The sequence below is a fragment of the Dromaius novaehollandiae genome, chromosome 33 (assembly GCF_036370855.1).
Source record: "Dromaius novaehollandiae isolate bDroNov1 chromosome 33, bDroNov1.hap1, whole genome shotgun sequence".
In the NCBI taxonomy this organism is placed as follows: Eukaryota; Metazoa; Chordata; class Aves; order Casuariiformes; family Dromaiidae; genus Dromaius; species Dromaius novaehollandiae.
This window is the reverse complement of record NC_088127.1, coordinates 16077-41713: the sequence shown is the minus strand read 5'-3', so window position 1 is coordinate 41713 and position 25637 is coordinate 16077. Positions and strand designations below refer to the sequence as shown.

At 71.3% G+C, this 25637-nt stretch overlaps 1 protein-coding gene across 2 annotated transcripts; it reads right to left on the bottom strand.

The window, feature by feature from the left end:
- Positions 1-520: 520 nt before the first annotated feature.
- TECR (trans-2,3-enoyl-CoA reductase) lies at positions 521-24425 on the bottom strand. Of its 2 annotated transcripts, XM_064499172.1 has the most exons (13): positions 24334-24425; positions 17008-17058; positions 16880-16931; positions 16030-16074; positions 15768-15871; positions 13954-14069; positions 9256-9361; positions 7671-7743; positions 6176-6219; positions 5231-5288; positions 4377-4465; positions 3594-3639; positions 521-1916 (listed from the first exon to the last, which is right to left on the bottom strand). In XM_064499172.1, exons 1-13 carry the CDS (start codon positions 24346-24348, stop codon positions 1789-1791), a joined length of 927 nt encoding a protein of 308 aa, XP_064355242.1. In that variant the 5' UTR covers positions 24349-24425; the 3' UTR covers positions 521-1788. The 2 variants fall into 2 exon arrangements, with proteins under 2 accessions (XP_064355242.1, XP_064355241.1); XM_064499171.1 differs by lacking the exons at positions 7671-7743; positions 9256-9361; positions 13954-14069; ... (3 more) ...; positions 17008-17058; positions 24334-24425 and adding an exon at positions 6621-7664.
- Positions 24426-25637: the final 1212 nt, after the last annotated feature.

Genomic DNA, 25637 nt, shown 5'->3' with positions numbered 1-25637 from the left:
CCCCAACACAGCCCTGTCCCTACTCAGGGACACCAGGGACGGTGGCCTGTCCCCCCTCCTTGGGTGGCTGTGACCCCTGACACGGCCCTGTCCCTGCTTGGGGACACTGGGGACAGTGGCCTGTCCCCCCTCCTTGGGTGGCTGTGACCCCCGACACAGCCCTGTCCCTGCTTGGGGACACTGGGGACAGTGGCCTGTCCCCTCCGGGGTGGCCGTGACCTCCGACACAACCCTGTCCCTGCTCGGGGACACAGGACGGTGGCCTGTCCCCCCCCCCCCCCCGGGGTGGCTGTGACCCCCTGATGCAACCCTATCCCTGCTTGGGGACACGCGACAGTGGCCTGTCCCCCCCCGGGTGGCTCTGACCCCAAACTGTGTCCCCAGGGACCTTGGGACAGTGACAGGCCACCCCTGGGTGACATTCATTCCTGGGGACTGTGACCCAGTGACAGGTCACGCATGGGCCACGCGCGGGTGACACTATCTGCTCCCAGGCCTCTGGGGACAGTGACAGGCTACACGCGGGTGACATGGTTTATTCTTGGGGACCGTGGCCCCCCGATGACAGGTCACATGCGGGTGACACAGTTCATTCCCGGGGACGGTGACAGCGCGCGCGGGTGACACGGCTTGTTCCTGGGGACCGCAGCCCGGTGACCAACCCCTTGGTCCCCATGGTGTCCCCATCCCTGTGGCTCGGGGACACGGGGGCTGGCACAAGGTAGGGTCAGTGTCCCCTAAGTGTCCCCATGTCCCCGAGCTGGGAGGGGACAATGCCCCGGGGCAGGATGGTGTCCTGTGTCCCCACGGTGTCCCCGCGGCTCAGAGCAGGATGGGGACGATGGGCCATGGTGGCACAGGTCACCGTGTCCCCATGTGTCCCCGTGCCTCAGAGCAGGATGGGGACGATGGGCCATGGTGGCACAAGTCACCGTGTCCCCATGTGTCCCCATGGTGTCCCCATGGCTCAGAGCAGGATGGGGACGATGGGATGGGGGGGGCAACAGGTCCCCATGGAGTCCCCATGTCCCCACATGTCCCCAGGCAAGACAGGGACGATGGGCTGGGGCAGGCTGGCAGGGCCGGGTCCCCGTGGTGTCCCCGCGTGTCCCCATGGCTCAGAGCAGGAAAGGGATGATGGGACGGGGGGCAACAGGTCCCCACGGGGTCCCCGTGTCCCCACAGTGTCCCCACATGTCCCCGTGTCCCCAAGGAAGACGAGGACGATGGGCTGGGGCAGCCATGTCCCCACGGTGTTCCCACGTCCCCGCGTCCCCAAGGAAGACGAGGACGATGGGCTGGGGCAGCCATGTCCCCACGGTGTCCCCACATGTCCCCGTGTCCCCAAGGAAGACGAGGACGATGGGCTGGGACAGCCATGTCCCCACGGTGTCCCCACATGTCCCCGTGTCCCCAAGGAAGACGAGGACGATGGGCTGGGACAGCCATGTCCCCACGGTGTCCCCACATGTCCCCGTGTCCCCAAGGAAAACGAGGACGATGGGCAGGGCTGGCTGAGTCCCCACAGTGTCCCCACATGTCCCCGTGTCCCCAAGGAAGACGAGGACGATGGGCTGGGACAGCCATGTCCCCACGGTGTCCCCACATGTCCCCGTGTCCCCAAGGAAAACGAGGACGATGGGCTGGGACAGCCGGATCCCCGCGGGGCTCAGAGCAGGACGGGGCCGCCGGGCGAGCGCCGTGGTGGCAGTGACCGGGTCCCCACGTCCCCGAGCAGCCGGTGGCCGCCGGGGCGGGGTGGCCCTGTCCCCGCGGTGTCCCCGGGGCTCAGAGGAGGAAGGGGACGATGGGCGAGCGCAGCGGCGGGTAGTCGCGGAACTCCCGGAGGTAGCTGCGGTGCTTGCCCTTGGCCCAGATGGTCATCTGCACGAAGCCCACCAGCGAGAAGAGGGCCACTGCCGGTGGCCCGGTGTCAGGGCCACCCAAGGGTGCCATGCCGGGGGGGGGGTATGGTCCTGGGAGGCACCCGGGTGGGATGAGGACAGCCCAGGGTGGGACACGGCGCTGGGAGGCACCCGGGTGGGACATGGCACTGGGAGGCACCCGGGTGGGACAAGGACAGCCCAGGGTGGGACAAGGACACCCCAGGGTGGCACTTGGAGAGGGACACCCCGGGCTGGGACCTGGGCACCCCAGGGTGGCACTCGGAGAGGGACACGCCAGGGTGGGACATGGGCACCATGGCATGGGGACACCCTGGGATGGGACATGGGCACCCCAGGGTGGGACATGGGCACCCCAGGGTGGGACACGGCACTGGGAGGCACCCAGGTGGGACAAGGACAGCCCAGGGTGGGACAAGGACACCCCAGGGTGGCACTTGGAGAGGGCCACCCCAGGGTGGGACTTGGGCACCCCAGGGTGGGACACGGCATGGGACACCCCAGGGTGGGACATGGAGACCCCAGGGTGGCACTCGGAGAGGGACACCCCGGGGGGGACACAGGCACCATGGCGTGGGGACACCCTGGGATGGGACATGGGCACCCCAGGGTGGGACACGGCGCTGGGAAACCCCCCGGGTGGGACAGAGACACCCCAGGGTGGAACGTGGACACCCCAGGGTGGCACCCGGAGAGGGACACCCCAGGGTGGGACACAGGGGCACCATGGCATGGGGACACCCCGGGATGGGACATGGGCACCCCAGGGTGGGACATGGGCATCCCAGGGTGGGACGTGGCGACCCCAGGGTGGCACTTGGAGAGGGACACCCCGGGGTGGGACACAGGGGCACCATGGCGTGGGGACACCCTGGGATGGGACATGGGCACCCCAGGGTGGGTCACAGCATGGGGACACCCCAGGATGGGACATGGACACCCCAGGGTGGCACATGGGCACCCCAGGGTGGCACCCAGAGAGGGACACGCCAGGGTGGGACATGGGCTCCATGGCATGGGGACACCCCGGGATGGGACATGGGCACCCCAGGGTGGGACACAGGGGCACCCCAGGGTGGGTCATGGCGCAGGGACACCCCTGGGTGGGACATGGGCACCCCAGGGTGGGACACAGGGGCACCCCAGGGTGGGACCTGGCAGAGGGACACCCCAGGGTGGGACATGGGCACCTGGGGTGGGTCATAGCATGGGGACACCCCAGGGTGGGACATGGGCACCCCAGGGTGGGACAGGGACACCCCCGGGTGGGACAAGGACACCCCAGGGGGCACAGGAGCACCCAGCCCCACGGCCGGGGGGGGCACCAGCACCCCGGGGTGCCCCGGCAGGGGGCTGGCGTCATCGAGGGTGCCAGCCCGGCCCTGACCCCAGGGTGGCCCCCCCCCGGCTTTGGGTGCCCCCCACCCCGTTCCCAGGCCCCCCCCGATTTGGGTGCCCCCCACCCTTTCCCCAGGACCCCCCGGCTTTGGGTGCCCCCACCCCATCCCCAGGACCCCCTAGATTTGGGTGCCCCCCCACCCCATCCCCAGGACCCCATAGATTTGGGTGCCCCCCACCCTGTCCCCAGGACCCCCCCAAATGCGGGTGCCCCCCACCCCGTCCCCAGGACCCCCCAGGTTTGGGTGCCCCCCACCCCATCCCCAGGACCCCCCCAGGGCCCCCACTCACCGGGCAGACACTGCGTCATGATGGTGAAGCCGATCCAGGACCCCACCTGGACGGGGGGGCAGCACCCATTAGTGGGGGGGCAGCACCCATTATGGGGGGGGCAGCACCCATTATGGGGGTTCAGGACCAGCTACAGGGTGGCAGCACCCATTATGGGGGGGCAGCACCCATTATGGGGGTTCAGGACCAGTTACAGGGTGGCAGCACCCATTACGGGGGGGGCACCACCCATTAAGGGGGAGGCAGCACCCATCATGGGGGTCCAGGACCAGTTACAGGGTGGCAGCATCCACTATGGGGGGGGCAGCACCCATTGGGGGGGGGGGTTCAGGACCAGTTACAGGGTGGCAACACCCATAATGGGAGGGGGAGCACCCATTATGGGGGGGCAGCACCCATGGGTGGGGGCAGCACCCATCACAAGGGTCCAGGACCAGTTACAGGGTGGCAGCACCCATTACAGGGGGGGGCAGCAGCCATTAAGGGGGGGGCAGCACCCATCACGGGGGTTCAGGACCAGTAACAGGGTGGCAGCACCCATTATTGGAGAGGGAACACCCATTATTGGAGAGGGAACACCCATTATGGGGGGGGGCAGCACCCATGGGTGGGGGCAGCACCCATTGGGGGGGTCCAGGACCAGTTACAGGGCGCCAGTGCCCAACAACCGGGGGCAGCACCCGTCGGGGGCCGGCAGCACCCACGGGGGGGGAGCAGCCGCCACGGCGGGGGGGGCAGCACCCATGGGTGGGGGGGCAGCACCCATGGGTGGGGGGCACCCACCTCGTAGGTGTAGTTGGGGCAGGAGACGAGCAGGAAGAGCCAGGTGAAGGGGTTGCGGGTCGGGTAGGGGATCTTGCGGGTCTTGGAGCCTGCGGCACAGCCGGCCTCGCGCCCGCCCCGGCACCCATGGGTGCCCCCCGACGGCGCCCGCCCGTGGGGGCAACTGGCCCCGGCACCCATGGGTGCCCCCCGACGGCACCCGCCCGTGGGGACACCCGCAACCGGCTCCGGCACCCATGGGTGCCCCCGACGGCACCCGCCCGTGGGGACACCCGCTACCAGCCCCGGCACCCATGGGTGCCCCCTGACGGCGCCCGCCCGTAGGGGCACCCAAAACTGGCACCCACCCGCGGGGGCACCCAAAACCAGCACCCACATGTGGGGGCACCCAAAACCAGCACCCACCCATGGTAGCACCCAAAACCAGCACCCACCCGTGGGGGCACCCAAAACCAGCACCCACGTATGGGGGCACCCAGCACTGGCACCCACATGCTGCTACACGCAGGGGCACCCACAACTGGCACCCACAACTGGCACCCACCCGTGTGTGCACCCAAAACCAGCACCCACATGTGGGGGCACCCAAAACTGGCACCCACCCATGGTAGCACCCAAAACTGGCACCCACATGCTCCTACACGCGGGGGCACCCAAAACCAGCACCCACATATGGGGGCACCCAAAACCGACACCCACCCGCGGGGCCACCCAAAACCAGCACCCACTTGCTCCTGCCCGTGGGGGCACCCAAAACTGGCACCCACCTGCGTGTGCCCCCCCGCGGGCCCAGCCCCACCCCACACGTGGGTGCCACGTGGGTGTCACACGGGTGTCACGCGGGTGCCACTCACCGGCGGGGCGCAGGTTGCGCAGGGCCACGTGGATGGAGAAGTTCCCCAGCTGGCAGAACTGGGGGGGCACCCACGGGAGCCCTGAGCCCCGGGGGGGGCACCCGGCCCCGGCACACCCCCCCCGGCACCCACCTGTGCCCCCTGGCACCCCCCAGCACCCACCTGCCCCCCAGCACCCATTGGCACTCCAAGGCACCCAGCTGCCCCCCCCCCCAGCACCCACCTGCCCCTCCGGCCCCCCCCAGCACCCACCTGCTCCCCCAGCCCCTCCCAGCACCCACCTGCCCCCACCAGCACCCAGTTGCCCCTCCGGCCCCCCCCAGCACCCACCTGCCCCCCCCAGCACCCATCTGCACCCCTGGTACCCCCCAGCACCCACCTGCCTGCCCCAGCACCCACCTGCCCCTCCAGCCCCCCCAGCACCCACCTGCCCCCCCAGCACCCATCTGCCCCCCCAGCACCCATCTGCACCCCTGCTACCCCGCAGCACCCACCTGTGCCCCCCCAGCACCCACCTCCCCACCCCAGCACCCCCCCAGCACCCACTTGCCCCTCAGCACCCTCAGCCCCCCCCATGGCACCCAGCTGCCCCCCCCCGACAACCCCCAGCACCCACCTGCCCCCCAGCACCCATCGGCACCCCCGGCTGCCCCCCCAGCACCCAGCTGCCCCCCCCAGCACCCACTGGCACCCCAAGTTGCCCCCCAGCACCCATCAGCACCCCTGGCTGCCCCCCCCAGCACCCAGCTGCCCCCCCAGCACCCTCCCAGCACCCACCTGCACCCAGGCACCCAGCTGCCCCCCCAGCACCTCAAAGCACCCACTTCCCCCCCCCAGCACCCACTTGCCCCTCAGCACCCTCAGCCCCCCATGGCACCCCCCGGCCCCCCCAGCACCCCCCTGGCACCCACGTCGTCCCCGCGGCACCCTGACCCCGGCACCCACCAGGAAGACGCCGAGCGCCAGCTTCACCTGCTCCTCGCCGTAGGCTGGGGGAGACGGGGGTCAGCGGCCCCCCCCGTGTCCCCAGGGCCACCAGGGAGGGGACACGGGGACGCGGGGACCCTCAGCGGGTACAGCGGGGGGTGAGGGGGACACGGGGACATGGGGACATGGGGACAGGGGACACTCACCGGGTGGCGTGTACAGCGGGTGGTTGATGTAGTAGGCGCCGTGGGGACATGGGGACAGGGGACAGGGGACAGGGGACACTCACCGGGTGGCGTGTACAGCGGGTGGTTGATGTAGTAGGTGCCGTGGGGACATGGGGACATGGGGACAGGGGACAGGGGACAGGGGACACTCACCGGGTGGCGTGTACAGCGGGTGGTTGATGTAGTAGGCGCCGTGGGGACATGGGGACAGGGGACAGGGGACAGGGGACACTCACCGGGTGGCGTGTACAGCGGGGGGTTGATGTAGTAGGTGCCGTGGGGACATGGGGACATGGGGACAGGGGACAGGGGACAGGGGACACTCACCGGGTGGCGTGTACAGCGGGTGGTTGATGTAGTAGGCGCCGTGGGGACATGGGGACATGGGGACAGGGGACAGGGGACACTCACCGGGTGGCGTGTACAGCGGGTGGTTGATGTAGTAGGTGCCGTGGGGACATGGGGACATGGGGACAGGGGACAGGGGACACTCACCGGGTGGCGTGTACAGCGGGTGGTTGATGTAGTAGGTGCCGTGGGGACATGGGGACATGGGGACAGGGGACAGGGGACACTCACCGGGTGGCGTGTACAGCGGGTGGTTGATGTAGTAGGTGCCGTGGGGACATGGGGACAGGGGACAGGGGACAGGGGACACTCACCGGGTGGCGTGTACAGCGGGTGGTTGATGTAGTAGGCGCCGTGGGGACATGGGGACATGGGGACAGGGGACATGGGACAGGGGACACTCACCGGGTGGCGTGTACAGCGGGGGGTTGATGTAGTAGGTGCCGTGGGGACATGGGGACATGGGGACAGGGGACAGGGGACACTCACCGGGTGGCGTGTACAGCGGGTGGTTGATGTAGTAGGTGCCGTGGGGACATGGGGACATGGGGACAGGGGACAGGGGACACTCACCGGGTGGCGTGTACAGCGGGTGGTTGATGTAGTAGGTGCCGTGGGGACATGGGGACAGGGGACAGGGGACAGGGGACACTCACCGGGTGGCGTGTACAGCGGGTGGTTGATGTAGTAGGTGCCATGGGGACATGGGGACATGGGGACATGGGGACAGGGGACAGGGGACACTCACCGGGTGGCGTGTACAGCGGGTGGTTGATGTAGTAGGTGCCGTGGAGACATGGGGACATGGGGACATGGGGACAGGGGACAGGGGACAGGGGACACTCACCGGGTGGCGTGTACAGCGGGGGGTTGATGTAGTAGGTGCCGTGGGGACATGGGGACATGGGGACAGGGGACAGGGGACAGGGGACACTCACCGGGTGGCGTGTACAGCGGGTGGTTGATGTAGTAGGCCATCCAGGCGGCGAAGCCCCAGTAGTAGGTGCAGTTCTGGGGACAGAGCGAGGGGTCAGGGACCTGCCGTGGGGACACGGGGGGACACGGGTGGCCGCTGGGGACACGGGGGGGACCTCGAGGACACGGCGGTTGGGGGAGATGGGGGACACAGGTGGGTGCTGGGGGACACGATGGTTGGGGACGCAGGTGGAGATGAGGTGGGTGCTGGTGGACATGGAGGTTGGGGACCCAGGGGACATGGGTGGGCGCTGGGGACATGGGGTGGGTGCTGGGGACACGGGGTGGGTGCTGAGGGACACGATGGTTGGGGACGCAGAGGGACATGAATGGGCGCTGGGGACACGGGGTGGGTGCTGGGGACATGGGGTGGGTGCTGGGGACATGGTGGGTGCTGAGGGACACAATGGTTGGGGATGCAGGGGGACATGAATGGGCGCTGGGGACACGGGGTGGGTGCTGGGGACATGGGGTGGGTGCTGGGGACATGGGGTGGGTGCTGAGGGACACAATGGTTGGGGATGCAGGGGGACATGAATGGGCGCTGGGGACACGGGGTGGGTGCTGGGGACAGGGGTGGGTGCTGGGGGACATGGTGGGTGCTGAGGGACACGATGGTTGGGGACGCAGGGGGACACGGGTGGGCGCTGGGGACACGGGGGGTCCTCGGGGACACGGCAGTTGGGGGACGTGGGGGGACACGGGTGGGTGATGGGGGACACGATGGTTGGGGACGCAGGTGGAGATGAGGTGGGTGCTGGTGGACATGGAGGTTGGGGGACCCAGGGGACATGGGTGGGTGCTGGGGACACGGGGTGGGTGCTGGGGACACGGGTGGGTGCTGGGGACATGGTGGGTGCTGGGGGACACGGGGTGGGTGCTGAGGGACACGAGGGTTGGGGACACAGGGGACATGGGTGGGCACTGGGGACACGGGGTGGGTGCTGGGGACACGATGGTTGGGGACGCAGAGGGACACGGGTGGGCGCTGGGGACACGGGGTGGGTGCTGAGGGACACGATGGTTGGGGACGCAGGGGGACACGGGTGGGCACTGGGGACACGGGGTGGGTGCTGGGGACACGATGGTTGGGGACGCAGAGGGACACGGGTGGGCGCTGGGGACACGTGGTGGGTGCTGGGGGACACGATGGTTGGGGACGCAGGGGGACACGGGTGGGCACTGGGGACACGGGGTGGGTGCTGGGGACACGATGGTTGGGGACGCAGGGGGACATGGGTGGGTGCTGGGGGACACAACAACTGGAGGACACAGCCCAAGGCAGGGGACATGGTGGGGACACGGGAGGGGACGCGGCCCAGGGGAGGTGACATAGGAGGTGACAGGGGAGGTGACACGGGGAGGGGACAGGGCCACCTTGAAGACGTCGCGCAGCGGCACGGGCGCCGTGGCAGAAGCGCGGCAGGGGACGCAGGCAGGACGCGGCCCAGGGGAGGGGACACGGCGGGGACACGGCGGGGACACGGGAGGGGACGCGGCCCAGGGGAGGGGACACGGGGAGGGGACACGGGGAGGGGACAGGGCCACCTTGAAGATGTTGCGCAGCGGCATGGTGCCGTGGGAGAAGCGGTGCACGAAGAGGGTCTCCAGCAGCCGCTTCACGTAGTGGAACGAGTGACACACGCAGGCCAGGCTGGGGACACCGGGGGACGTGAGGGGACAGTCCCCACGGCGGGGACAGTCCCCCCCCCACCCCGGGACCCCCTCCCGGGTCCTCTGCTGCCCCCTCGTCCCCACTGTCCCCCCAGGACCTCCTGTGTCCTCCACTGCTGCCACACCCGGGGGTGCGGGATGTCCCCAACATGTCCCCAGTGATGCGGGACCCACCCAGACTGTCCCCAGGGGTGCGGGACCCCCCCCAATGCCACCAAGGGTGCGGGACCCCCCCCAGACTGTCCCCAGCCATGCGGGACCCCCCCCAATGCCACCAAGGGTGCAGGACCCCCCCCCAGACTGTCCCCAGGGGTGCGGGACCCCCCCCAATGCCACCAAGGGTGCGGGACCCCCCCAAGACTGTCCCCAGCGGTGTGGGACCCCCCCCCAATGCCACCAAGGGTGCGGGACCCCCCCCAGACTGTCCCCAGGGGTGTGGGACCCCCCCAATGCCACCAAGGGTGCGGGACCCCCCCAAGACTGTCCCCAGCGGTGTGGGACCCCCCCAAATGCCACCAAGGGTGCGGGACCCCCCCCAGACTGTCCCCAGGGGTGTGGGACCCCCCCAAATGCCACCAAGGGTGCGGGACCCCCCCCAGACTGTCCCCAGCGGTGTGGGACCCCCCCAAATGCCACCAAGGGTGCGGGACCCCCCCCAGACTGTCCCCAGGGGTGTGGGACCCCCCCCAAATGCCACCAAGGGTGCGGGACGCCCCCCAGACTGTCCCCAGGGGTGCGGGACCCCCCCAAATGCCACCAAGGGTGCGGGACCCCCCCCAGACTGTCCCCAGGGGTGCGGGACCCCCCCAAATGCCACCAAGGGTGCGGGACCCCCCCCAGACTGTCCCCAGGGGTGCGGGACCCCCCCAATGCCACCAAGGGTGCGGGACCCCCCCCAGACTGTCCCCAGGGGTGCGGGACCCCCCCCAATGCCACCAAGGGTGCGGGACCCCCCCCAGACTGTCCCCAGGGGTGCGGGACCCCCCCAATGCCACCAAGGGTGCGGGACCCCCCCCTAAAATGTCCCCCATCTCCAGGGACCCCCAGTGCAGCAGGACCCCCCCCCACTGCAGCCCCCAGCACCCCCCTCTCCCCAGACCCCCCCCAGCGCAGCCCCCCGGGGTGCCAGGACCCCCCCGACGCAGCCCCCCCAAATCCTAGGACCCCCCCGACGTAGCCCCCCAGCTCTTGGACCCCCAATGTAGCCCCCAGCTCCCAGGACCCCCCCTACAGAGCCCCCCCGTCTCCCAGGATCCCCTGATGCAGCCCCCCAGCTCCCAGGACCCCCCCCCGTAGCCCCCCGGCTCCCAGGACCCCCCCGCGCAGCCCCCCGGCTCTTGGAGTCCCCAACGGAGCCCCCAGGTCTCGGGATCCCCCGACGCAGCCCCCCGGCTCCCAGGACCCCCCCACGTAGCCCCCCAGCTCCCAGGACCCCCCCGATGCAGCCCCCCAGCTCTTGGACCCCCCAGTGCAGCCCCCCAGGTCCTGGGCCCCCCCAGGGCAGCCCCCCAGCTCCCAGGACCCCCGACGCAGCCCCCCGGCTCCCAGACCCCCAATGTAGCCCCCCAGCTCCCAGGACCCCCCCGACGCAGCCCCCCAGCTCCCAGGACCCCCCCAGCGCAGCCCCCCAGCTCTTGGACCCCCCAACGGAGCCCCCCAGCTCTTGGACCCCCCAGTGCAGCCCCCCGGCTCCCAGACCCCCAATGTAGCCCCCCAGCTCCCAGGACCCCCCCACGTAGCCCCCCAGCTCCCAGACCCCCAATGTAGCCCCCAGCTCCCAGGACCCCCCAACGGAGCCCCCCCGGCTCCCAGGACCCCCCCAGGGCAGCCCCCCAAGTCCTGACACCCCCAGGGCAGCCCCCCAGGTCCCAGGACCCCCCAGGGCAGCCCCCCAGCTCCCAGGACCCCCCCAACACAGCCCCCCAGCTCCCAGGACCCCCCCACATAGCCCCCCAGCTCCCAGGACCCCCCCAACACAGCCCCCCAGCTCCCAGGACCCCCCAACGGAGCCCCCCGGCTCCCAGGACCCCCCGACACAGCCCCCCAGCTCCCAGGACCCCCCGACGCAGCCCCCCGGCTCCCAGGACCCCCCGACACAGCCCCCCAGCTCCCAGGACCCCCGACACAGCCCCCCGGCTCCCAGGACCCCCCAACGGAGCCCCCCGGCTCCCAGGACACCCCGATGCAGCCCCCCGGCTCTTGGAGTCCCCAACGGAGCCCCCAGCTCCCAGGACCCCCTGACGCAGCCCCCCGGCTCCCAGGACCCCCCAGTGCAGCCCCCCAGCTCCCAGGACCCCCCCACACAGCCCCCCGGCTCCCAGGACCCCCCAGTGCAGCCCCCCCAGGTCCTGGGCCCCCCCAGGGCAGCCCCCCGGCTCCCAGGACCCCCCTGATGCAGCCCCCAGCTCCCAGGACCCCCCAGTGCAGCCCCCCCGGCTCCCAGGACCCCCGACACAGCCCCCCGGCTCCCAGGACCCCCCCAGTGCAGCCCCCCCAACTCCTAGGACCCCCCCGACGTAGCCCCCCAGGTCCTGGGCCCCCCCAGTGCAGCGCCCCAGCTCCCAGGACCCCCCCAACGTAGCCCCCCAGGTCCTGGCCCCCCCAGTGCAGCCCCCCAGCTCCCAGGACCCCCCTGGCGTAGCCCCCCAGCTCCCAGGACCCCCCCGATGCAGCCCCCCAGCTCTTGGACCCCCCACGCAGCCCCCCAGCTCCCAGGAACCCCCCGATGCAGCCCCCCAGCTCCCAGGACACCCCGACGCAGCCCCCCAGCTCCCAGGACCCCCCCAACGGAGCCCCCCAGCTCTTGGACCCCCCCACGTAGCCCCCCAGCTCCCAGGACCCCCCAATGCAGCCCCCCAGCTCCCAGAACCCCCCCAACGGAGCCCCCCAGCTCCCAGGACCCCCCCGCGCAGCCCCCCGGCTCTTGGAGTCCCCAACGGAGCCCCCAGGTCTCAGGACCCCCCGACGCAGCCCCCCAGCTCTTGGACCCCCCAGTGCAGCCCCCCAGCTCCCAGGACCCCCGACGCAGCCCCCCGGCTCCCAGGACCCCCCGGCGCAGCCCCCCAGCTCTTGGACCCCCCAGTGCAGCCCCCCAGGTCCTGGGACCCCCAACACAGCCCCCCGGCTCCCAGGACCCCCCAGCGCAGCCCCCCAGCTCCCAGGACCCCCCCCGTAGCCCCCCAGCTCCCAGGACCCCCGACACAGCCCCCCGGCTCCCAGGACCCCCCCACGTAGCCCCCCAGCTCCCAGGACCCCCCCATGCAGCCCCCCAGCTCCCAGGACCCCCGACGCAGGCCCCCAGCTCCCAGGACCCCCCAGCGCAGCCCCCCGGCTCTTGGAGTCCCCAACGGAGCCCCCAGGTCTCGGGACCCCCCCACGCAGCCCCCTGGCTCCCAGGACCCCCCGATGCAGCCCCCCGGCTCCCAGGACCCCCCAGTGCAGCCCCCCCAGGTCCTGGGCCCCCCCAGGGCAGCCCCCCAGCTCCCAGGACCCCCCCGGCGCAGCCCCCCAGCTCTTGGACCCCCCAACGCAGCCCCCCAGCTCCCAGGACCCCCGACGCAGCCCCCCAGCTCCCAGGACCCCCCACGTAGCCCCCCGGCTCCCAGGACCCCCCCACGTAGCCCCCCGGCTCCCAGGACCCCCCCGATGCAGCCCCCCAGCTCTTGGACCCCCCAGTGCAGCCCCCCAGCTCCCAGGACCCCCCGACGCAGCCCCCCAGCTCCCAGGACCCCCCCCAGTGCAGCCCCCCAGCTCCCAGGACCCCCCGACGCAGCCCCCCAGCTCCCAGGACCCCCGACACAGCCCCCCGGCTCCCAGGACCCCCCCACGTAGCCCCCCAGCTCCCAGGACCCCCCGACGCAGCCCCCCAGCTCCCAGAACCCCCCCACGTAGCCCCCCGGCTCCCAGGAGCCCCAACGCAGCCCCCCGGCTCCCAGGACCCCCCCGGCGCAGCCCCCCAGCTCCCAGGACCCCCCGACACAGCCCCCCAGCTCCCAGGACCCCCCCACGTAGCCCCCCAGCTCCCAGGACCCCCCGGCGCAGCCCCCCGGCTCTTGGAGTCCCCAACGGAGCCCCCAGGTCTCGGGACCCCCCGACGCAGCCCCTTGGCTCCCAGGACCCCCCCACGTAGCCCCCCCAGCTCCCAGGACCCCCCCAACGGAGCCCCCCAGGTCCCGGGACCTCAGGCAGCCCCCCAGCTCCCAGGACCCCCCAGTGCAGCCCCCCAGCTCCCAGGACCCCCCCACGTAGCCCCCCGGCTCCCAGGACCCCCCCGGCGCAGCCCCCCAGCTCTTGGACCCCCCCAACACAGCCCCCCAGCTCCCAGGACCCCCCCAACGTAGCCCCCCAGGTCCTGGCCCCCCCAGGGCAGCCCCCCAGCTCCCAGGACCCCCCCGGCGCAGCCCCCCAGCTCTTGGACCCCCCCGATGCAGCCCCCCAGGTCCTGGGACCCCCAACACAGCCCCTCAGCTCCCAGGACCCCCCCGTAGCCCCCCAGCTCCCAGGACCCCCCAACGCAGCCCCCCGGCTCCCAGGACCCCCCGCAGCCCCCCCGGCCCCCCCCCGCGCGCTCACTGCACGACGGCGTGCTTGCTGGAGGTGAAGTCGTAGCGGGGGCCGTAGAGGAAGGGCACGCGGAAGTAGAAGAGCAGGTAGATGAGGAGGGGGCCGGCGTACTCGGTGAGGAAGACCTGCGCGAGAAGGCGCTGGAGGAAGGGTGCGGGGCCGCAGGGACGGCCGGGGGGAGGGAGGAGGGAGGGATGGAAGGCTGGAGGCACAGGAGGGACGGAGGGAGGGATGGAGGGATGGAGGAAGGAAGAGATGGAAGGTTGGAGGCACAAGAGAGATGGATGTATGGAGGAAGGAAGAGATGGAAGGCTGGAGGAACAGGAGGGATGGAGGGAGGGAGGAAGGAAGAGCTGGAAGGTTGGAGACAGGAGGGATGGAGGGATGGAGGAAGGAAGAGCTGGAAGGTTGGAGGCACAAGAGGGATGGAGGGATGGAGGAAGGAAGAGTTGGAAGGCTGGAGGAACAGGAGGGATGGAGGGAGGGAGGGATGGAGGAAGGAAGAGATGGAAGGCTGGAGGCACAAGAGGGAGGGAGGGAGGGATGGAGGGATGGAGGAAGGAAGAGTTTGAAGGCTGGAGGCACAAGACGGATGGAGGGATGGATGGAGGGATGGAGGAAGGAAGAGACGGAAGGTTGGAGGCACAGGAGGGATGGAGGGAGGGATGGAAGAATGGAGGAAGGAAGAGCTGGAAGGTTGGAGGCACAAGAGGGATGGAGGGATGGATGGAGGGATGGAGGAAGGAAGAGTTGGAAGGCTGGAGGCACAAGAGGGATGGAGGGATGGAGGGAGGGATGGAGGAAGGAAGAGATGGAAGGCTGGAGGCACAGGAGGGATGGATGGAGGGAGGGAGGGATGGAGGGAGGAAGAGCTGGGAGGTTGGAGGCACAAGAGGGATGGATGGAGGGATGGAGGGAGGAAGGAAGAGCTGGAAAGTTGGAGGCACAAGAGGGATGGATGGATGGATGGAGGGAGGGAGGAAGGAAGAGCTGGAAGGTTGGAGGCACAAGAGGGATGGAGGGATGGAGGAAGGAAGAGCTGGAAGGCTGGAGGCACAAGCGGAATGGATGGAGGGATGGAGGGAGGAAGGAAGGAAGGTTGGAGGCACAAGAGGGATGGAGGGATGGAGGAAGGAAGAGCTGGAAGGCTGGAGGCACAAGCGGAATGGATGGAGGGATGGAGGGAGGAAGGAAGGAAGGTTGGAGGCACAAGAGGGATGGATAGATGGAGGTTCAATAGATGAATGGATGAAGGCATGGATGGACAGAAAGAGGGATCAAGGGAGGTATGGATGGATGAAGAGATTGAGCAAGTGACAAATGGAGGGATGGAAGGACAGAGACATGGAGGGGTGGATGAATGGATGGGGGGATGGATGGATGGATAGATGGACAAAAGGATGGATAAGTGGACAGAGGGACGGAGCAATGGATGGAGGGATGCATGGAGAAATCAAGGGAGGGATGGAGGGGTGGTGGGATGGGAGGTGGCAGGTGCAGAGGGCTGGATGGACAGTGGAACGGATGGTGGGATGGATGGAGGAATGGATGGACAGAAGGAGTTATGGACAGAGGAACAGATGGATGGAGGGAACAAGGGAGGAACGGATGGAGGGATGGAAGGACAGAGGTACAGAGAGATGGAAGGAAGGAAGAATGGATGGTGGGATGGATGGCTAGAAGAAGAGATGGAAAGAAGGCATGGAGAGATGTGTGGATGGGTGGACAGGATGGATGAACAAAGGAGTGGACAGATGGAGAGGTGGATGGAGCGATGGATGAACGGAAGGACGGAGGGAGGGACGGAGGGCTGCGTGGCTCACCGTCACCCAGCTGATCTGGGCGCCCAGGTCCCGGAAGTAGAAGGTGGCCGTGGTGCCCACGGGCAGGTTCTGCAGCACATCCTCGTCCTTCAGGGACCTCCCCTCTGCGGAGGGACAGGAGACGGCGGGTGGCCCTGGGGCACCCTGGGGTCCCCCGGGAGGGCTGGGGGGACCCCAGAGCTCCACCAGGACATGGGGCGGGGGGAGGGGGGCACAGCCCGGCCCCCGGGAGCCCCCGGGTGTCCCCGGGGGTGGCACTCACTGGGGTCCAGGCGCAGCGACTGTCTGGCCGGGTACCACTGGGGGTCTGCAGAGAGAGTAGAGACAACATCAATGGTGCCACCAGCACGTGGCCATGGCGAGGACCTCCACGGCCTCGTGATGGGGATCTCCATGACCCCACGGAGGGTCCCCAGCCACAGTGGGGACCACCACGGCCCCACGATGGGGATCGCTATGACCCCATGAAGGGTCCATGGTCGTGAGGGGGATCTTCGTGGACCCATGGAGAGTCTCTGGCCATGACAAGGATCCCCACTGCCCCACAGAGGGTCCCCGGCCATGATGGGGATCACTACGGCCCCACAACGGAGATCGCCATAACTCCATGAAGGGTTCCTGGCCGTGACGGGGATGTCCATGGCCCCATGGAAGGTCCCTGGCCATGACAGGGATCCCCATGACCCCATGGAGGGCCCATGGCCACAACGGGGATCACCACAACCCCATGGAAGATCCATGGCTGCGATGGGGATCACCACAAACCCATGGAGAGCCCATGGCCATGACAGGGATCCCTATGACCCCACGGAAGGCCCATGGCCACGACGGGGATCACCATGACCCCATGGAAGATCCATGGCTGCGATGGGGATCACCACAACCCCATGGAGAGCCCATGGCCATGACAGGGATCCCTATGACCCCACGGAAGGCCCATGGCCACGACGGGGATCACCACGACCCCATGGAGGGTCCACGGATGCGATAGGGATCCCCACAACCCCACGGAGGATCCCCAGGCACGCCGAGGACCCCCGCGGAGGATCCCCAGCCAGGGGGGACACCCTGCAGCGGCAGGAGACCCCGACCGCAACCCCGGCCGCACGTACGGGACTTGTTGAAGAGGTTCTTGATCTCGGCGACGGTGGCGTTGGGCTCCACCTGCGGCAAGCGGAGAGGCCGTGAGAGGCGCCGGCGGCCCCCCCGGGTGCCCCCCACCCTCCGCCGGCGGCTTCACCTTGTCCAGGAAGCAGAGCTTCTCCCGCGTCTTGGCGTCCAGGATCTCCACCTCGAAGAAGAGCACCACTTTTTTGGGCTTCGGGGTCTTGGGCGGCCGGCGGGGCCCGGCGCCGTCGAGGGCCGGCGGCACCGCCAGAGCCTCCATGCCGCCCCCCCCCCCTCCACCGCGGTCCCAAGGAGAAACCCGATCGCCCGAGGCGCTAAATATAACGCCGGGTGCCTCGCGGAGGGTTTTCGAGGCGGGGGGGGATCGGGGGGAACCGCGGGAGGGGGGACAGAGGGGGACCGGAGAGGTGACGGGTCTTGGCGGGGGGCACCCATGGGTGGGGGGTCCGGCGCCGAGGCCGGAATCAGGTCGGATCCCCCCGTGCTTCCCATTGGGGGCTGCAACGGGCCGGTTTTCGACCCCCCCCCCCGGAATAAAACCCAACTAACCCCCCCCCCCCAAAATAAACCCAGCTGCCCCGCGGGGCCCGGCTCCAGGCGGGGTATTAATAGCCGCGGCGGCTGGCACCGTTGCCGTCGGGCCCCGGGGAGCCGCCGGGCCCGCGGGTGCCCCGTCTCGCTCGCACCGGGCCGGGGGGGGGGACCAGAAGAGCCCCCCCGGGGTGGGGGGGTGCAGGTAAGGCCACCTCCGGCGGGACGGATCCTTCCCCATCGCTTCGGGATGGGGGTTATTAAGCCTAACGAAGGCTTCGCGCTAATTAACGGCTGGAAACGGCTCCGGCGGTGGACCCCCCCGGGGGGGGCATCCTGCCCCGCTCCCCGTCTTTGCCGAAAACCCTCCGGTCGCGGGGGGGGGGCCGGATCCGGCACGGGATGAAGGCGGCTTGGCGGCGGGCAGCGGTCGGAGCCGGATGCCGCGGCGGGCGCCGGATTTCGGGGTGCATTTTGGGGGGGGGGGATTTTGAGGGGGGGTTGTGTTATTTTGGGGGGGGTGCCAAAAAAGCGAGCGCGGCGGCTTCCTCGGTTTACCCAACCGCTTACGGCGGCGGCTCCCGTTTCAGCGCCGCTCGGGCCGCGAAATGCCGCGCTAAGCCGGCGCCGGGCGCCTAAAACTAGGTGCCAAGCGGGGGCTCCGCGGTGGCCCCCCCCCGAGAAAAAGGGTCTTTGGGTGCCCCGGGGTGGGGGATAACCCCGTCATGGCCGGGTGAAGAGGGGCTGGTGGGGTGGGGTGTCTCTTTTTGCGGCGGGGCCCCCCGAAATGGCGGCTGGGAGCGTCCTGGGGGGCTGATGGTGGGGGGAAATGGAGCCGGCGGGGCCCCGAAATGGCGGCCGGGACCCCGAAATGGTGGCCGGGCCCCCCGAAATGGCGGCCGGGAGTGTCCTGGGGGGCTGATGGTGGGGGGAGATGGAGCTGACGGGGCCCCGAAATGGCGGCCGGGACCCCGAAATGGTGGCCGGGCCCCCCGAAATGGCGGCCGGGAGTGTCCTGGGGGGCTGATGGTGGGGGGAGATGGAGCTGGTGGGGCCCCGAAATGGTGGCCGGGACCCCGAAATGGCAGCCGGGAGCGTCCTGGGGGGCCGACGGTGGGGGGATGGAGCCGGTGGGGCCCCGAAATGGTGGCCGGGACCCCCGAAATGGCGGCCGGGAGCGTCCTGGGGGGCTGATGGTGGGGGGAGATGGAGCCGGTGGGGCCCCGAAATGGCGGCTGGGACCCCGAAATGGCGGCCGGGCCCCCTGAAATGGCGGCCAGGAGCGTCCTGGGGGGCCGACGGGGGGGGAGATGGAGCCGGCGGGGCCCCGAAATGGCGGCAGGGCCCCCCGAAATGGCGGCCGGGAGCGTCCTGGGGGGCCGACAGAGCCAGTGGGGCCCCGAAATGGCAGCTGGGCCCCCTGAAATGGTGGCCGGGCCCCCTGAAATGGCGGCCGGGATTGTCCTGGGGGGCCGACGGTGGGGGGAGATGGAGCTGACGGGGCCCCAAAATGGCAGCCGGGACCCCGAAATGGCGGCCGGGCCCCCCAAAATGGCGGCCGGGAGTGTCCTGGGGGGCTGATGGTGGGGGGAGATGGAGCTGGTGGGGCCCCGAAATGGTGGCCGGGACCCCGAAATGGCGGCCGGGAGTGTCCTGGGGGGCTGATGGTGGGGGGAGATGGAGCTGGTGGGGCCCCGAAATGGTGGCCGGGACCCCGAAATGGCGGCCGGGCCCCCCGAAATGGCGGCCGGGAGTGTCCTGGGGGGCTGATGGTGGGGGGAGATGGAGCTGGTGGGGCCCCGAAATGGCGGCCGGGCCCCCGAAATGGCGGCCGGGCCCCCCGAAATGGCGGCCGGGAGCGTCCTGGGGGGCCGACGGTGGGGGGAGATGGAGCCGGTGGGGCACTGAAATGGCGGCCGGGAGCGTCCTGGGGGGCAGACGGAGCCGGTGGGGCCCCGAAATGGCAGCTGGGCCCCCCGAAATGGTGGCCGGGCCCCCTGAAATGGCAGCCGGGATTGTCCTGGGGGGCCGACGGTGGGGGGAGATGGAGCCGGCGGGGCCCCGAAATGGCGGCCGGGACCCCGAAATGGCGGCCGGGACCCCCGAAATGGCGGCCGGGAGCGTCCTGGGGGGCTGATGGTGGGGGGAGATGGAGCCGATGGGGCACTGAAATGGCGGCTGGGACCCCGAAATGGCGGCCGGGACCCCCGAAATGGCGGCCGGGAGTGTCCTGGGGGGCCGACGGTGGGGGGATGGAGCTGGTGGGGCCCCGAAATGGCGGCTGGGACCCCAAAATGGTGGCTGGGCCCCCCGAAATGGCGGCCGGGAGCGTCCTGGGGGGCCGAGAGGGGGGGAGATGGAGCCGACAGGGCCCCGAAATGGCAGCCGGGACCCCGAAATGGCAGCCGGGCCCCCCGAAATGGCGGCCGGGAGTGTCCTGGGGGGCCGACGGTGGGGGGAGATGGAGCCGGTGGGGCACTGAAATGGCGGCTGGGACCCCAAAATGGCGGCCGGGAGCGTCCTGGGGGGCTGATGGTGGGGGGAGATGGAGCCGGCGGGGCCCCGAAATGGCGGCCGGGACCCTGAAATGGCGGCTGGGCCCCCCAAAATGGCGGCCGGGAGCGTCCTGGGGGGCCGATGGTGGGGGGAGATGGAGCCGGTGGGGCCCCGAAATGGTGGCCGGGCCCCCGAAATGGTGGCCGGGCCCCCCGAAATGGCAGCCGGGAGCGTCCTGGGGGGCTGACGGTGGGGGGAGATGGAGCCGGTGGGGCCCCGAAATGGCGGCTGGGACCCCAAAATGGCGGCCGGGACCCCCGAAATGGCGGCCGGGAGCGTCCTGGGGGGCTGATGGTGGGGGGAGATGGAGCTGACGGGGCCCCGAAATGGCGGCTGGGACCCCGAAATGGCAGCCGGGAGCGTCCTGGGGGGCCGACGGTGGGGGGATGGAGCCGGTGGGGCCCCGAAATGGCGGCCGGGACCCCCGAAATGGCGGCCGGGAGCGTCCTGGGGGGCCGACGGTGGGGGGAGACGGTGCCGGCGGGGCCCCGAAATGGCGGCCGGGACACCGAAATGGCGGCCGGGCCCCCCGAAATGGCGGCTGGGAGTGTCCTGGGGGGCCGACGGGGGGGGAGATGGAGCCGGTGGGGCCCCGAAATGGCGGCTGGGACCCCGAAATGGCGGCCAGGAGCGTCCTGGGGGGCCGACGGTGGGGGGAGATGGAGCCCGTGGGGCCCCGAAATGGCGGCCAGGACCCCGAAATGGTGGCCGGGCCCCCCGAAATGGCGGCCGGGAGTGTCCTGGGGGGCTGATGGTGGGGGGAGATGGAGCTGGTGGGGCCCCGAAATGGCGGCCGGGCCCCCGAAATGGCGGCCGGGAGCGTCCTGGGGGGCTGACGGGGGGGGAGATGGAGCCGGTGGGGCCCCGAAATGGCGGCCGGGAGCGTCCTGGGGGGCCGACGGAGCCAGTGGGGCCCCGAAATGGCGGCTGGGCCCCCCGAAATGGTGGCCGGGCCCCCCGAAATGGCGGCCGGGAGTGTCCTGGGGGGCCGACGGTGGGGGGAGATGGAGCTGGCGGGGCACTGAAATGGCGGCTGGGACCCCAAAATGGTGGCCGGGCCCCCTGAAATGGCGGCTGGGATTGTCCTGGGGGGCCGACGGGGGGGGAGATGGAGCCGACGGGGCCCCGAAATGGCGGCCAGGACCCCTGAAATGGTGGCCGGGCCCCCCGAAATGGTGGCCGGGAGCGTCCTGGGGGGCCGACGGGGGGGGAGATGGAGCCGACGGGGCCCCGAAATGGCGGCAGGGCCCCCCGAAATGGCGGCCGGGAGCGTCCTGGGGGGCCGACGGGGGGGGAGATGGAGCCGATGGGGCCCCGAAATGGCAGCTGGGCCCCCTGAAATGGTGGCCGGGCCCCCCAAAATGGCGGCCGGGAGTGTCCTGGGGGGCCGACGGTGGGGGGAGATGGAGCCGGTGGGGCACCGAAATGGCGGCCGGGACCCCCGAAATGGTGGCCGGGCCCCCCGAAATGGCAGCCGGGAGCGTCCTGGGGGGCCGATGGGGGGGGGAGATGGAGCCGACAGGGCCCCGAAATGGCGGCTGGGACCCCGAAATGGCGGCCGGGCCCCCCGAAATGGCGGCCGGGAGCGTCCTGGGGGGCTGATGGTGGGGGGAGATGGAGCTGGTGGGGCCCCGAAATGGTGGCCGGGACCCCGAAATGGCAGCCGGGAGCGTCCTGGGGGGCCGACGGTGGGGGGATGGAGCCGGTGGGGCCCCGAAATGGTGGCCGGGACCCCCGAAATGGCGGCCGGGAGCGTCCTGGGGGGCTGACGGTGGGGGGAGATGGAGCCGGTGGGGCCCCGAAATGGCGGCCAGGACCCCTGAAATGGCGGCTGGGACCCCGAAATGGCGGCCGGGAGCGTCCTGGGGGGCCGACAGTGGGGGGAGATGGAGCCGACGGGGCCCCGAAATGGCGGCTGGGACCCTGAAATGGTGGCCGGGCCCCCCGAAATGGCAGCCGGGATCATCCTGGGGGGCTGATGGTGGGGGGAGATGGAGCTGGTGGGGCCCCGAAATGGCGGCCGGGAGCGTCCTGGGGGGCCGACGGAGCCGGTGGGGCCCCGAAATGGCGGCTGGGACCCCGAAATGGCGGCCGGGACCCCCGAAATGGCGGCCGGGAGTGTCCTGGGGGGCCGACGGTGGGGGGAGATGGAGCTGGCGGGGCCCCGAAATGGCGGCTGGGACCCTGAAATGGCGGCCGGGCCCCCTGAAATGGCGGCCAGGAGCGTCCTGGGGGGCCGATGGTGGGGGGAGATGGAGCCGGTGGGGCACTGAAATGGCGGCTGGGACCCCTGAAATGGCGGCCGGGAGCGTCCTGGGTGGCCGATGGTGGGGGGAAATGGAGCCGGCGGGGCCCCGAAATGGCGGCCGGGACCCTGAAATGGCGGCTGGGCCCCCCAAAATGGCGGCCGGGAGCGTCCTGGGGGGCCGACGGTGGGGGAGATGGAGCCAGTGGGGCCCCGAAATGGCGGCCGGGACCCCCGAAATGGCGGCCGGGAGCGTCCTGGGGGGCCGACGGAGCCGGTGGGGCCCCGAAATGGCGGCCGGGCCCCCTGAAATGGCGGCTGGGAGCGACCTGGGGGGTCGACAGTGGAGGAAGACGAGGCCGGCAGAGCCCCGAAATGGCGGCAGGGCCCCGAAACGGTGGCCAGGAGCGACCTGGGGGGCTGACAGCGGCGCAGACGAGGCCAATGAAGCCCCGAAATGGCGGCGGGGCCCCCAAAATGGTGACCAGGAGCGTCTGGGGGAGCCAAGAACAGGGAAGATGAAGCTGGCGGGGCCCCAAAATGGTGTCCGAACCCCGAAATGATGCCTGGGCCCCCCGAAATGGCAGCCAGAAGTGTCCCCGGGGGCCAGCGGCGAGGGGGGACGAGGCTGGCGGAGCCCCGAAATGGCGGCAGGGCCCCGAAATGGCGGCCAGGAGCGTCCCGGTGGGCCGACAGCAGGGAAGAAGAGGCCGGTGGAGCCCCAAAATGGCCGCTGGGCCCCCCAAAACAGCAGCCTGCAGCATCGTGGGGGGACGGCGAGGGGGGACGATGCTGGCAGAGCCCCAAAATGGTGGTGGGCGCCCCAAAACAGCGGCTGGGAGCAACCTGGGGGGCCGACAACAGCACAGACCAAGCCAGCGAGGCCCCAAAATGGCGGCGGGACCCCCAAAATGGCAGCTGGACACCCTGAAATGGCAGCGGGACCCCCAAAATGGCAGCCCAGAGCATCCCGGGGGGGGGGTCAACAGCAGGGGAAGACGAGGCTGGCGGCGCCCCAAAATGGCAGCAGGACCCCCAAAATGGCGGCCAGGAGCGTCCCGGGGGGGCGACAACGGGGGAGACGAGGCACCTGGCCCCAAAATGGCGGCCGGGCACCTCTGGGAGCCAACGGCGAGGCGGGACGAGGTCGGTGTGGCCTCAAAATGGCGGCGGGGCCCCCAAAATGGCGGCTGGGAGCGCCCCGGGGGCCCGTTGCAGCCAGTGCCGGGGGGGGGGGGGTTGGCGCCGTTGCAGCGCGGAGGGGGCGGCGCTGGCTCCGTGAGGGCCGTTACGACACGGCGGCTGTCGCAAGAGCGGGGCAAAGGGCGCCCACGCGGCGCAGGCCCGGGGCCGGCACCGGCGAGTCCCGGCGCGCCCGGCAAAGCCCCGCCGCGCCGCACCGCGCCGGGCGCCTCCCTCGCACCCCCGCCCGCGCCGGGCGGCTGCGCATGCGCACGCCGCCCCCCCCCGCCCCGCAGCGGCGCCAGCGCGCATGCGCACGCCGCCCCCCCCCGCCCAGCAGCGGCGCCAGTACGCAGGCCGCCCCCCCCCCCCGGCGGCGCCACTGCGCATGCGCACGCTGCCCCGCTCCCAGCGGCGGTGCCAGGGCGCATGTTGCCCCCCCCAAGCGGCGCCACTGCGCATGCGCACGCTGCCCCCGCCCAGCAGCGGCGCCAGTACGCAGGCCGCCCCCCCGGCGGCGCCACTGCGCATGCGCACGCTGCCCCCTCCCAGCAGCGGTGCCAGGGCGCATGTTGCCCCCCCCAAGCGGCGGCGCCAATGCGCATGCGCACGCTGCGCCCTCCCAGCGGTGATGCCAGGGCGCATGTTGCCCCCCCAGAGGTGGCGCCAATGCGCATGCGCCGCCGCGCTGCTCCCGCCGCGCTGCCCCCCCCTTTATTCCCACAGCCCGGAGCCGCGCGCATGCGCGCTCCTCGCCGCCGGCAGCGCGCAGGCGCGGGAGCCGCGGCGGCGCATGCGCAGCGGGGGCGCGGCGGCCCTGGGCGGCGTGTGCCCGGTTCGCGGCGCTGCCCGGCGGCTCGGGCGGGCCGGGCGGGCGCGGGGGAGGCCCGAGAGCCGCGGCCGCGGGGCCCGGCGCCGCCTCACCTCGTAGTGCTTCATGGCTCCCCGCTCCGCAGCCGCCGCCGCTGCCGCCTGGCACCCGCTCCCCCCCCCGGCCCCCACGTGATCACCCCCCTCCGCTCACCTGGCGGGCGGGGCCCGTCCTCTGCGCCTCCGCCAATCAGCGCCGCGCGGGCGGCGGCTGGCGACCAATGAGGACGGGGCAGCCTGGCAGCACCGCCCCGCCTGTCGCCGGGGCAACGGGAACGCATGACAGCGCCGCGGCCAATGGGAAGCGCGGGCGGCGCCAGCCAATGGGCGCGCGGCGGGCGCGGCGGGGGCCAATGGCGGCGGCGGGCGGGCAAAGCCGCCCCGCCCCCGCACGTGTCCTGCGGCGCGAGGCCGGGGGCGGGGCCGAGGGGGCGGGGCCTGGGGAGAAGCGGGGTGCGGGGGGGGGTTGGGGGGCGCTGGGGGCCTATGGGGGAGGGGGGCGGCGACACCCACCCCGGGGACCGTCGGGCCCCGGGGGGACATGTCGGGGCGGGGGGGGGACACATGGGGCACGGGGACACGTGGGACATGGGGACATGGGGACATGTGGGGCAAGGGGGGACACGTGGGACATGGGGACACCTGGGACATGGGGACATGTGGGGCAAGGGGGGACATGGGGACATGTGGGACACGGGGACACCTGGGACATGGGGACATGTGGGGCAAGGGGGGACACGTGGGACACAGGGACATGTGGGACATGGGGACATGTGGGGCAAGGGGGGACATGTGGGGCACGGGGACACCTGGGACATGGGGACATGCGGGACATGGGGACATGTGGGACATGGGGACATGTGGGGCACGGGGACACGTGGGACACGGGGACATGTGGGGAAAGGGGGGACACATGGGGCACAGGGACACGTGGGACATGGGGACATGTGGGGCAAGGGGGGACGCGTAGGACGTGGGGACATGTGGGGCACGGGGACACGGACACGGGGACATGTGGGGCAAGGGGGGACACATGGGGTGTGGGGACACCTGGGACATGGGGATGTGTGGGGCAAGGGGGGACATGGGGACACGTGGGGTGACAGGAGACACATGGGACATTGGGACATGGACAAGAGGGGACATGTGGGGCAGTGGGGGGACACGCAGGACATGAGGACACCCGGGGCACGGGCACACCTGGGGCACGGGGACACATGGGGCATGGGGGGTCACATGGGGCAAGGGGGGACACCTGGAGCATGGGGGGACATGTAGGGCAAGGGGGGACACATGGGGTGTGGGGACGTGTTGGGGCAGTGGGGGGGGACATGTGGGCCATGGGGACACATCAGGGT

Coding starts and splice junctions, on each gene's coding strand:
- TECR (XM_064499171.1), bottom strand. CDS start 7,446: ATGTCCCCATGTCCCCATGGCACCTACTACATCAACCACCCGCTGTAC. Junction 5,289..6,175: donor TGGCGCTCGGCGTCTTCCTG/GTGGGTGCCGGG, acceptor GTGCCCCCCCAG/TTCTGCCAGCTGGGGAACTT. Junction 1,917..3,593: donor CATGACGCAGTGTCTGCCCG/GTGAGTGGGGGC, acceptor GGCCACCGGCAG/TGGCCCTCTTCTCGCTGGTG.